Genomic DNA, 14311 nt, shown 5'->3' with positions numbered 1-14311 from the left:
GGACGACACTTTCTGCCTTAACTGGATATATGCTAAGAAGAGACTGTCTTTACACAGAAAATATCATAAAAGCGGAAAGTGTCGTCCCTGATTATCCTTTTCCGAGTGCACATGCTAATCTGCGACGACACTTTACGCACATGCATTAAACCCATTTTCACAGAGCACGGCCCATTTACTACAGTTTCCAATAAAGAAAAGGAATAAGGTGAGATCATAAGTGCCCTGCAGACTAAATTATACTTAGTTATACGTTGTGCCCCACTATTTGAATTAGGTCTTCTTTATAAACAAACAGGACACGAAGCGACACAAAGACTCGCCTGTTGAGAAAAACTTGTTGAAAGAATTTGATAACCTGTTGATTGTTAACGCGTTTTATCAACATTTCTATGTCCTATGTACCTTTAATTCAAAACAATATCAACTACACTCCAAGAAATAAATAAACGATAACGCGTAATTTTCATTCATAAAATATATGAAAGCTATCGACATTGTATCAAGCGTTCTCCCTTTTTGAAACACACACATACACACACCATTAAATGAAGAGATTGAAGATCAAGTAGTTGAAAGACGTATGTTTTAAATGCACTACTATTGACAATTTTGATAACGTTTATTATAACCGTGTTAATAACGCAATATTCGAATTTAAAGTGAATGCGGGAAAAGTTAAGTAACATATTCGATTTTTTTTATATTTAATTTACACTTAACTGCAGTAAGGAAATCGCAGTGTTTTTTAACACGATTCGCAGTGTAATACCATATACTAGTATACAGTATTTATGATGTTAATCCGATGGAACGATACCCTATAATTTCGCTAAAAATGTTTCGGGAATTCGTAAAAATCCTGCACATCGTATGACGTCGGAAATGATGAACGAAACTATTCCCTAACGATTCAACTATAATGGGATTTGTAAACTCATTTACGTTACAAAGAATGGCAGAATATGTGCATTATTTTTAATCTTAATAGCCTTCGTCACGAGTTACGAAGGAACATGTGAATGAACATGAATTTGATTAAAAACTACGTCAAGAATGATGAACACATATGTAATATTATATTCATAGAAAGGCAACATTGCTATAGGACATCAAAGTTTAGAGATTTTCCATGAATTCGATTTTCTTTCTGGATAGTCGATTCTAGCAAACGGATCCAATGGCTTGGTGATATCATCTGAAATAGATAAATTTATTTTTTAAAGTCGGGCAGTGAACAACGACAAATAAACGGTATTTTTACATCAGTAAGTCTCGAACGGTAAAAATGTATTGGTCCGCGCCAAAAATGTATTGTGGGAAAAGTCTCCGAAAGTTTATGAATGTTACAGTTTATAGTATTTGTGTTGTTTACAGATGTTAAGTATAACTGATCAATGATGTTGTTGCTGCTATCCGATGTATAGTTTACAAACAAACGAAACAGAGCATAAATAAAACAATAAGTTTTATCGCCAATCTTTTAAAACCGTTTAACACGTAGCACTTGTAGACCCTTATGCAAACTTGGGTGACTGGGAACTGCGATTATATTTCCCCATAGTTAAACTGTCACATTAAAGCTTGGTCGCTTTTTCGTGCTTACCAATGTCTATAGTGTTAGAGACATTCACATTGTTCTTCGTGTGTATTTTGTTTTGACATTTCGATATGAGGCAGTACACCATTGTCCCGGTCACCGTTACTATGGAAACCGCTGTCGTCAGGAGCACGTAAGTTCTGAAATAATTATTTCAACATACTTTATACTACGATAAGTCATGCTTAAATAAAAGATAAAAATACTGGGATAGCTGACATGTTGTTGAAAATAAAATGACTACACAAATAAAACTTTATGTAGACAGTTATTGAGTATTTGTATTCGATACGTCAATCATGTTTTATAGAAAAGGCGAACGTGTTGAAACATGCAGGATTGTCAATAAAATGCATATTTTAGTGCAGCAACAACAATAATACTTACGTATGCTTACAAACCATGTTCTCGGATAAATGAAAAGTATTACCTAGGTGTAATAACATAAGCACTTAGCGCATAATTTGAGTCAGGTTTCTTTGGTTAAATTCAACTTTAACCTAATTTTACCAAAGTACGACCGTTTACTGATTCAACGATTCATCATTTGTATTATCTTAACTAAAATGAACAATCTCTTAGTTAAAGGGACCCTTTCAACAGATTTAAGCATGTATTAAAGTTCTTCATTAAATGCCTTATATTAATTAATGCAAACATTGGAACTAAATTTCTCCAGTAAAAAAAAAAACAAGAATAAATTAAAAGAAAGAAAAAAAGATATCCATATCTGAACTCGAACAACTGACCCTCGGAGTTAGAGGCTTATACTAAGACCACTTGACCAACTGAGCTCATATACTTAAACTTCAAATTTTAAAATGAAACACGGGCACGTTGGACAAAAAACTCTCTCTTTGTGGAATTTGTTCAATCTTATATTCACACTAAGTGTTCGCACAAAATGACGATCTGTTAAACGATACACACAAAATGACGATGTGTTAAACGATACACACAAAATGACGATGTGTTAAACGATACACACAAAATGACGATGTGTTAAACGATACACACAAAATGACGATGTGTTAAACGATACACACAAAATACAAGTAGTGTGCTTACGACTTATTACAAATTAATGGCGTATGGATTACCGTGGCTTTAAAACGTAATCCTCTTTAAGCGGCACGCACGGCTGCCATCACTATAACAATTAGCCGCGCTCTGTGAAATAGGAGGTTAAATGCACGTGCGTAAAGTATCATTCCAGAGAAGCCTGTGCAAAAATTTAAAAGCAAAATATCAAAAAAGCGAAAAGTGTCATTCCCTGATAAGCCTGTTAAAACTGCACAGGCAAATCTGGGACGACATTGAAATTTTTACGCACGTGCAATAAACCCCTTTTTCACAGAGCATGACCTATATATATTTTGTATATATGAGTCAATTCATTTAAACACCAACATCGCTTTCTGTGCAAGAGAGCGGCCATATGTGGTCTCGGTCTCATTCTGTCTAGCCTATTTCAGTGAAACATGAGCATTTAATTGTTTATTGAATTCCTACAACCTTATTACACACAGTGTCACGTACAGAGAAAGATGGCTAAGTACTGTTCTTTTAAAAATATATGCACTTCAAAATCAATGAAGATAACTTAAAATCGTTCCAGGACCAGCTCTGGAAACCAAAATGGCACAAAAATATTAATCGCTCGTCAAGAGAGAGTTTGATGAATAAGTTCCGGTTAACATATGACAATACACAACCCTTGACTGCGATTTATGGAATACATTTTCGGTCACCTTGGTGGTAGATAGGCTTTACTTTTTATCCCATATTAACACAACGAACACAGTTTTTTGTATACAATCGTTACACCAATATCGGTTGTTATAAGCATGATCATATCAGCAGAAGTAGAGTTTTTTATGTGCTTTTTTTCAGGCAAAACAGTCAAATATACCATTTCCCAGCGAATCATTTCCAAACGTGCACAGTATAATGTACAGCCATCAGATCTCAAAGGGATGCCAAAGTTATATTATATGGTAGCACGAATGCTGGAGTAAGTGCCCCTCGTTTGTTAAGAATAACGCATAAAACATTTTGTTTGAACCAGTCTTCAACAATATAGAACAATTTATCTATTACAATACGATACGTGGTGCAGTCAACAATATGATAGACTGGGTAAGTATAACCTATCTTATTACACATAAAAAATATAAATGATTCTGGATGCTGCCTGAAATGTTTACCCAATATTAACCAACTTTGACCGGTTTGTCCGACCTGTAATGATATAACAACATATATTTGCTTTAAATGAAGTAAGAATACAACTGAGCCTCTCCCTTTTCTGCCTTCGGGTTGAGTGCTGAGTTATTTTGTGTCGTAATCGTTTCATTATTGGTTCCACATTAGAACAAGTCAAGCAAGCGGTTGAACGTTTGTGTACATTATAGCACGCCTTAGGAAACTAGCCCGTGTTGAGATGTGAGCTAAGCAAATCATTAAACGCTTATAAATAAATAAATCAAATAAAAGTATTCGTATCACGTTTAACCATATAACACAATATATCCCACAAAACAAACATCTAAGACACTCCAAAACGGTTGCTTTTTTTACAGCATGTGATCTCAAGCGCGTAATTTACAGAGGAAAACAATGTGTAGCTCTTCATTTTATACCTCACTGATATAAACTTGTATTACTGGCCATGTACAACCAAGTCAACTAACGGATCTGCAGCAGATTTGAGTAGCGATTTATGACTGTTGTAAATCAGCTTTACACTGTAAATAATACTTAACCAAATGACTAAGCGGCATTTTAAGCTATTTAAACGGGAAAGCAAGTTGGAACATTTTCTTCAAAACATGGCCCATTTATTATCTTTTCAAAATCACACACCGTATCAACCGTTATAATTTAAAGTAAGCTATCATTCATTGGTTGATGTAATTGCCAAGCGTTGTTTGTACCGGGGTGATTAGTTAGATTTTCTAAACTCGTGCTTTTCCGGGATAGATCTATTGTTTTTATATCACAGTTGTTATAGGTCAAAAGACCGCCCGCTGCTCACATTGGACTCATGTCGTAACCATGGATTTAAATTTGTTTATTTTAGCATAGTCAGTAATCCTGATGCTGTTATAACAATAATTTCAAAAGGGGTTGTAAAAAACGTATGAGTTAGTTTTATTGCACTGAATAGACATGGTATAAGTTGGAGGTCAAATGCGAATTTGTCAGGGTTATTTTCTATATATATTTTGATAACATTAAACGGTATCCGGACAACCGGCTCACTGTGTTTGTTTGCATTCCCGGACAATCGGCACCTCGTAAATGTGTCGACGAGGACAATTGGCACCCGATAAAATTTTCCACCCGGACGATTATGAATTACCTTAAACTTATTGGTTGTTGTAAAAGGCACGTACGTCGCTCGTATGAATACACTTGGTGGTCAGGATTATCACAACATTCCCGGAACCGGAAGTCCAATTCTTTGACATAAAGAGTCTCTGTTGGTGTCGCTCCAATATGTCGTCTGTAACAGCACTTTTGTGGGCACCAAAATGACGCGCGGTACTCCCTGAAACATCGGAAGTATGTTTCAATAGATTGTTTGTTATCGTTTTTCCTCTAGAGAAAGCACTCTATTGTATTGTTTTTGTATGTTTATACATTTCAATGAGGATTGTTATGGGTATATCATTGTTTTCATTATTTTACCGCTTAACTAAATACTATCATAATAATTACTAACTCGTTCGCAAGATTGAGTATTATCGTTCGTATTATGAGTTACAAAAATGTGGGAGTGAAATAAATACAAACATGTACATGACGCATCTTTGCCACCGTACAGACGTGCGTTTGATACATTTTTTATTGAATGTACATGGATTCTCTAAAATTGACATCGCCACAAACGATATTTATTTTGTTTTGGGGCGTTATGCCAGATAATGAGACAAAAGTGTCGACATATCGACACACGAAACACGAGTAGTAAAATTAGGTTTGAGCCGGGGATCGAACCTACGATCCTTGCACCAGAGTTTTACCATTAAATAGAACCAGCTCTCGAGTATAGTGCTTTGGATATATGACATGGAGACTTCGTGTGATATTAAAATAGTAAGCTTTTCTCGCAAATAAAGCCACTTTCAGCGCATCGACGCAGATATTTATTCATTTAAGTCTTTGAGTTCCTAAAACTTTATTATGTTATTTCAAACTGCGTTGTGCATTTTTTACTTTTTGTTACAAACCGCTATGTGTTTGAAGCAAAATTTATTAAATGTATTGCTTCTCGAAACATTAAACATTATGTCGTAATTGTTGAAACAAATATACAACAAACAAAGTATGTTGTTGTAATGAGGACAACACAAAAACATGACCATAGCTGGTATTAACATAGTTCTTTTTTATTTTTAAAATTTTCTTGTGTTGAACAATGTTCTAATTATAGTATAAACACATGACGTTGAAGACAGATAACAATGAAACCAAGCGTTAAATGCAAGGAAAATACATCTTTCTGTTTTAGTTTCAAATCCTTCTGTTCAATGCTTAAACTACTTAATCAGAACATTGTCCATATGTTTAACAATATATCAAATTTATTTTAATATAGTTATCACTAAAATCAACGTGACGAAATGTAGAATACAAAGAGAACAAAAGCTGCGTTTTTTCAAACACAATGTCCCTTACTGCTCTTTGAAGTTCTACAGCAGCTATTTTAGAGAAAACAAGGCCTATAACTTATCCGAAAATAAATGGACAAAAACGAAACTTACAATTCAAATGTAACTCACGTAGGAAGACTCAAATACAAAAAAATCATCTCAATATCGAAAAGCATTGAGTGAAAAAAACGGGAAAAAAAGAAAAGGTATAATACAGAATAATTTCTATGCCCAAAGCCCCTAACTTCGCCAAAAATCAATGGACCGGTACGAATTTCACACGTCATCTTGAGGTCATGTAGGTAGACTCACATACTAAATATAAGCTCAATATCTGAAGCTGTTGCGTAAAAAAACGTCCGGAAAACGTTTACTATGGAGAAAATGTTAAAGTCTCAGACCCTATCTTCGGACTACGGACCCGAACGAATTTCACACATCATCTGAAAGTAATGTATGTTGACTCACATACCACAAATCAGCTCAATATCTGAAAGCGTTGCGTAAAAAAATCCGGAAAAAAGATTATTATACAGATAATTTCAAGGCCCATTATTTCGCCTCAAATCAATGGGCCGGAACGAATTTCTCACTTGATCTGTATGGCATGTATGTAGGCACAAAAGAACAAAGAGCCAGCATTACAGCATTAATAGTGTGCATCTTCTTTTGGACTTAATAGTTCACATCTCGCAGCATGCCATTGTCAGCAGACGGTCAGCCAATCTGGATATCTTTCATGAAAGCGATTTGCAAATAACACGGTCTTCCTTCAATTTTTTTCATAGTATGACTTGACGTGATATATATATCTACTTACAAACGTTTGCAATATTAGTACACATGTACATAGATAAATGGATATGTGTTTAAATTGTGTAAATATACATATATATATATATATATATATATATATATATATATATATATATATATATATATATGTATGTATATTTACACAATTTAAACACATAGCCATATATATATATATATATATATATATATATATATATATATATATATATATATATATATATATATATAACGCATTGCAAATGTAAAATGTATAATTTATTGCTTAATATACTGCATCCCCATACATTAAACATGTTTCATACACCAGTATGAAATACAATACATACCAAACATTTTATTCGAGGGATAAGAATTTAAAAACTTTAAAACAAACAAACAACAATTTAACCTTTTTTCAATATACTTATTCAGGAAGCTTTAATATCAACATGTATTATCAAAATCAAAATCAGTATATAGGCCGAATATCGTCTTAAAAAGATATTTATTTGTTTCTACATGCGGCATGTTGACAGATTGTCACAGATTCCGTAAAGCGGCCTATCCACACACAATATCATTGTCAATTTTATTGTCAATAATGAAGATTGACAATAAAATTGATAGTGAATTGATGATATTGAAGACACCGTCAGTGTATTGATGAAAATCAGAGATTTCAAATATTTATTGACGCATTGTCAATTTATTGACAAGTGTTTTGCAGTCTTTAATAATATTTAATCAATATTTATAGTCTCGTCAAAATTTCCGTACAGTCAACATGGCTAATAAAGGGCACACAAATATTCTGTCAATATTATTGAGTCAATAAAATTGACAATGATATTGTGTGTGGATGGGCCGCTTAACGAAAGTATATTGCACAGATAATAATCGGAATAAACACTCATGACTTAGAAATATCGTTTCATGAATACTAATTTTACCGATTTAACACATAAACTGTCAACACGTCTTTTTAATGAAACGCCTTAAGCAAAATCTATTTGTACTGCCTAATTCGTTGGTCATGTATTCTCCAAGTGTGATGTATACATTATGCGAACTGAATATCGCTTATCCAGTTGAATAGTGGGTAAACTTCACTAAGGAAGTGAGCGTACTGTTACACACATTAACGTTCACCCCCTTGTACACGGTCAGCTTTAATTGTATGCAAATTTATGTGAAAGACATACCTCAAGTTTCCGGCATATTCACTTTAAAATCTTAGTATATCGTATATCATCGTCTTTAGTGTACACGTAAGTGGTTGGTCTTCTCGATAAGCATCAAGACCAGATTGATGTGTTCATTTTATAAATATTAAATTATTTCGGGGATTAATTGCCGTCGACGCTTCTTCACTAACAACAAGGTATCAACTACTAGTTTATATTAAATGAAGTGTAATGATAATAATATTACTAAAATTATTTAATAGACTTTTGTATGAACCTTCAAATGCAAACAGTATAATTGTAATCGACACTCGTTGACACCAAACAGTTGTTTCCCAAGTGATGTAAAACGAAAAATGTTCAAACATTTAGCCGCCGTACTTATTGGTCCATAACAACGATATATTCAACCCCATACCAAAATTCATATTTCGTATACAATAGAAGCTGCTACGGTCCATCTGCGCCTGGGGCTGCATTTATTATCTACTGTATATCAGGTTAACATCCCGATCTACCCATATGTATTGGCCCAATTACTTTTTGCAATCATCTTACGGCTTTCATGCCCGTCGTCCGGTTGTAAAAACACGTATGCGATGTATAAAAAGATCTACGCAAAGAAATTTTTTTTATAAAGGCTACCGTCCGAAAATTTAATGTTATTAATACAAAAGGGAAAATATGGGAGTCCGCAGCATTTGGGTTAAAATATATAATTGTTTGTGATACAAAATATTGTTTCCTGAAACGTATAGTTTTCGAAAACTGAGAGCAACTACTGTATGTACATAGACCTACCCGTTACCATCCAAATATGGCGCGCAACACTCGGCACAATGCACAATGTCGAGTCCTGGAAACAGAGCAAAAACGCAGTGTTAAGAAATTCGTGTTGCGGTCAAGACAACGTAGGCCAATAAAAGCCCGGTCGCCCAATAGGACAAATATTTAAGCAAATTATAACATAATGACTATAAATGGTTAATATTAACGCGGATGATTAAATACAGATAATACATAGTCGCCATGTTAATTATTTATCCTGCCTCTGTTCCAAACATTGACCTATAATAAAACAGGGTCGAATAAACTAGTTGATCTACGGCAGTACCTCGCGTGACCACGATCTAACCATAAGTACATATACGTTTTCCTACGCGCCGATTAACATGTTCTTATATTTTACCTTTTACAAAAAATATGTGCGAGGTTCCTGCGAAATGTTTTGTCAAAACAAAATGATAGTAAAAGTAATGAATATTTATTAAATTTAAGCCAACATATGGCAATTAAGTAATCACTTTCGCCTTTAAATTTATTTACTCATAACCTTTGATATACGGCGTTTTTAATATAAATTGAAAGGTTACACTCCACTAATACTTATTTGCAGTCGTCTGCAATTGATTTTATTTTTCAATGAAATATCATTCAATCGAACAAAATAGCACTATGTTAAAGACATAATTTAAAATGAAGCAGAATAAATCGAGTACATGGTTAGTGCCGAGATGGAGAAAGTCTATCCGGTTCGGCCCGAACAAGAAACTAGGGCTCGCTAAAGCTCGCCTATTTTCTTTTTCTGAGCCTACCTGGATAAACTTTCGCCATCCTTTATAAGTTGTTGCATTGTAGATTTCGTAAAAGCAAATCGAAGTATTGTGCCAGTGTGACCAGGACATCCCCAGCCAGTTTAATCACAAAACGATTGCTTTTAACATGTACAAGTTAATGCATGCGCAAAAACATCGGCTTCTAGCCGATGTGATACATAATTTGCAATTTTTCAAAAAGAGATACAGCCAATGCCAAGGAGGTGGCGCTAAGAATAGGATGTAGCGCAAATGCACATTCATAGCTTTTTTAAAGAAACATATTGTATGTAATGGTTTCTATGATTGCAGGACTTACATTTATTTTTGAAATTTGAATACTTCAGCACATTTGAGTCGCGAGCGTTATTATTAGAAACAGTAAATTTTCTAATAATGTTTTGATGGATCTAATCGTTCGTCTTTGTCAGATAACAACGTTGAACATGTATTATACAAAAAAGTTAACGGTAAAAGACCGAGCTATCTTCATTTTTGGAGTTGATTGTTTTGAAAAAACAACATATATGAGCCTAATTAAAATTCGTCGACCTTGGCCTTTTAGTGAATTAAGCATTTAAATTAAGGGACACAAATCATAGTTTCAAGAATCAGTATTATCTTATATTTATTCGATAAATATCATACTGTATACAAAAATTGCTGTCGATGAAATATGTTGATAATGTTGAGAATGTAGTTATTGGTTTTATTCATGTTGGTGACTTCTTAATTGAGTTGATAACTTATATATTTAAAAAACTACATCTTATTTATTATATAATGTGTTTATGTTCTGCAAAGATTTGGGCCTTCGTATGTACGTTGAAAAATAAAGTAAATAATACAAATAACAGTATCAATCAAATGTACGTCATGTGATGATGTCATTGCAATACGACTGTTAATTGATACATCCTAAATTGGCGCCACCTTATATCATTAGTGCCACCTCCTTAGAATTGGCTCCATTTCTATTGGAAAAATGCAAAATTATATATTACGTCGACAAGAAGCCACTATTTTTGTGCATGCATTATCTAATATATGTTTCTGCAGAATCGTTTTTGTCGTTAGCGATTTAATTGGGCGGAAATTTGCTCGTCACACAGGAATAACTCATCAAAATATATTTTTTTAATCCGCTATGCCACAACTTAAAAAGATTCTGATGATTTTAAATGGTTTGAGAATGTATGTTTCTGTACATTTTTTATGAATTAATCTTCGCTGAATAGCACCACATTGCCCGATTAAAAAAATTATGCGATATATGCTGAAAAAACATATACACCCTTATCATCCTGTAAAATTATCTATGGATTTTCAAAACATCCGGGCCTGAGCGCCAAATCGGATGTTGCATTGGCTCATTTATTAAAGCATCTCAAAAAAAGAGGTGGCGCCCGTAATTAACGGCCGTTACGGTGTTTATGAAATAAATTGTGCGTGATCGTCCAGACACTGCATATACAGATAAAATGAAGAAAAATACAATTGTATTCGAAAACTTGTATCATAATTCACCATTATTTAAGACTCACGAGGCTACACCAGACTTCCAAACGCAGGCGCATGCATTGAATTTTAGTTTCGGTGTCATCGAAAGTTCATCGAACTTCGTAACGCTATTGCCCAATGCACTTGGACGTCGTAATAACACGCGGAATGGGACAGATTGCTTATGAAACTTTGAATGTGCATAAGCATTTGGATCATTGGAGAAAATGGTCACTTGGTTGGATTATTAAATCAAAATGCTTTGCAAATGTGAACATGTCAGAAGTTGACATGGTTTATGCCTAAAATCATGAATTTTGACTGTCTTTATTATCAGTATTATGCATATTACTGCTAAACGCACAAAAAAGCTCGTCGTTATTACTGCTGATAGTAATAATTTATTCTTTAAATTATTAATTTTGCCTGTCATTATTGTTATTATTATGTAGATTACTGCTTTAAGTTCTTTATATACATTAAGCTCGGCTGCATTAAGCTTTGTATTTTTAAACGGGTATTCACATTTTTTTAGGTCAGTTTAATATCGTTGTGAGCACAAACCACTTTTTAATGCAGATAACAATAAAACACGCTTAAATAGTTCAGACGGTACAGAAGATCACATCTTATACAATCCGGAAGATGTTATTAAAATATCCATATTAAATAGGCATTGAATGTCGTTATTGCACAATGTGCAATGCACCGGAAATTAATTTGTCCAAAAAATTAAAATAGTCTTGTTAGCATCATAATTATAATATCATTCTTAAAATATAATTTGAATAAAGATGTGAAGATGTTGGTGATGAAAACCTTGTTTTTGTTTGAGTTATGCTGGTGGAAGTGATGATGATTAAATTGGTGTTGCTTGTGGTGATGATGATGATGATGATGATGATGATGATGATGATGATGATGATGATGATGATGATGATGATGATGATGATGATGATGGTGGTGGTGATGGTGGTGATGATTAAGACGACGACGACAAGGATGATGATGATGATGATGATGATGGTGGTGATGATGATGATGATGATGATGATGATGATGATGATGATGATGATGATGATGATGATGATGATGATGATGATGATGATGATGGTGGTGGTGATGATGATGATGATGATGATGATGATGATGATGATGATGATGATGATGATGATGATGATGATGATGATGATGATGATGATGATGATGATGATGATGATGATGATGATGATGATGATGATGATGATGATGATGATGATGATGATGAAATAGCGGTTGTTTGCGTGCAAAACGTGTTTTTAAGTGAATATACATATAGGGTTCGTTTAAGGCTATTTCTGAAAATATTTATAAATTATTATTGTTTTTAACATCATAAAATTGGGAAATGTATGCAGTCTTTTGGGGGAAAAAACTTGAAACTGGGAATCGGACCGAGCTTAATTGGACCGAGCTTAATTGGACCGAGCTTAATTGGACCGAGCTTAATTGGACCGAGCTTAATTGGACCGAGCTTAACATTTTAATGAGAAGAACAGGTCAGGATCAAAATCAGATAATGACTTATATTACCGACACATGTTAATTACACGGTAGTTCATGGGGAAAAGCGCCGAAGACTTAAACAATAACAAAATTATAGTAAAAGTAAAATTAATCAAATATCTCAAATGAGCTTACCTTGGAACATTAAGGCTGCTACAAGTGCTACGATCGCATTCTTCAGAATATTGCCTTCCATATCCATGAAATCACTATCGCTTGTGCAGACAAAGTGACAGTATCGAACTTTACATCACTTTCAAGAAGACTTTCCACATACGAATGTTTACTCCATCGGTAATTAAAGCAAATTAAACCAGCGTAGTATTTCGCACGAGACACAACCAAACGTCTGTGACTATCAATATTAATATATACAAATACGTGTGGGTAGATCATATAGGGCAGGCACACCCTAAATGCAAGACTAAAATCTGATGTTTAAATCCGGCGACATCCAGCCCGAAGGTACAGAGCAGTGCATGTACGGGTATATGTAGTTTAAAGTTTAAATCTAATGTTTCAAAAGACTGCGTTTGTTTTGAGATGTCACTCATGCAAACCATCGCGGTCAAGTAAGAATACCATCAAAGCTCCTACAGCATGGCCAACAGTCCGAGTTTAAACTTAATTTCATTGTTTGATTTACATAGAGGTGTTGTTTCGGTATACCCGTTGACCTAGGTTATTTGGACACATTTTTGTCTATTATTGGTGTAATGTTTAGATTAGGATCATTTTGTAACGGATACTTTAACACAGGGCTACTGCTGGCCTACCTGTATGTGTAGTTGTCTTTTTATTTAATCCTAGACACATACGAAAATGATCATGGAACATTAAATTATAATATCTAAGATTTTGTAGTTGAAATTATGCATAATTATATGAATTATTTTGTTTTGGTTATGTAACATTTTCTTAGTGCGTATCTTTATTGTCGGATCTTCTATCTCAGGTGGTAGAGCGAAAGGGTGGTTTCATAAACGATCGTACGACAATGTTAACTTACGAGAGAATTTTGTAATCTTAATAAGTGGACGAACTAGCCCGCTATGCTCGTCAAATATATACGGCGCTAGAGATGCAAATGTAAGTAATTAAGTACTGAACATTTATAAACATATGATATGGACTTAAGAAATTAGGCATCTTAGAAAAATATATCTTATCGTGAATGTGTATTACGATGTTAATTGAAACGGTCCCAGACCACAAATACGAAGATCGCGGGATTGAGCCATGGGCGGCCACAAAACATGGGTAGAAATTGGTCATAAAGTACGTTCAAAGGCCATTCTGCCCTCAGGTACTGCCAACAAGAATACGCAGGAAAGTGTGATCTGATTAAACTAAACAAACCAAACTTACGCACAGCTCTATTTTTCATACAAAGGAAATATCTTCAGAGCGTGTCCATGTTTTTTTAATTTTATA

At 34.1% G+C, this 14311-nt stretch overlaps 1 protein-coding gene across 1 annotated transcript; it reads right to left on the bottom strand.

Annotated features, from left to right (window-relative positions):
- Window positions 1-551: 551 nt before the first annotated feature.
- Window positions 552-13274, bottom strand: LOC127863012 (uncharacterized). Its single transcript, XM_052402359.1, has 5 exons — window positions 13013-13274; window positions 9039-9093; window positions 4965-5153; window positions 1607-1740; window positions 552-1198 (listed from the first exon to the last, which is right to left on the bottom strand). The coding sequence occupies exons 1-5, from the start codon at window positions 13077-13079 to the stop codon at window positions 1113-1115; spliced, it is 531 nt and encodes a 176-aa protein (XP_052258319.1). The 5' UTR covers window positions 13080-13274; the 3' UTR covers window positions 552-1112.
- Window positions 13275-14311: the final 1037 nt, after the last annotated feature.

The sequence above is a fragment of the Dreissena polymorpha genome, chromosome 16 (genome assembly GCF_020536995.1).
Source record: "Dreissena polymorpha isolate Duluth1 chromosome 16, UMN_Dpol_1.0, whole genome shotgun sequence".
In the NCBI taxonomy this organism is placed as follows: domain Eukaryota; kingdom Metazoa; phylum Mollusca; class Bivalvia; order Myida; family Dreissenidae; genus Dreissena; species Dreissena polymorpha.
This window is presented reverse-complemented; position numbering and strand designations above follow the sequence as displayed.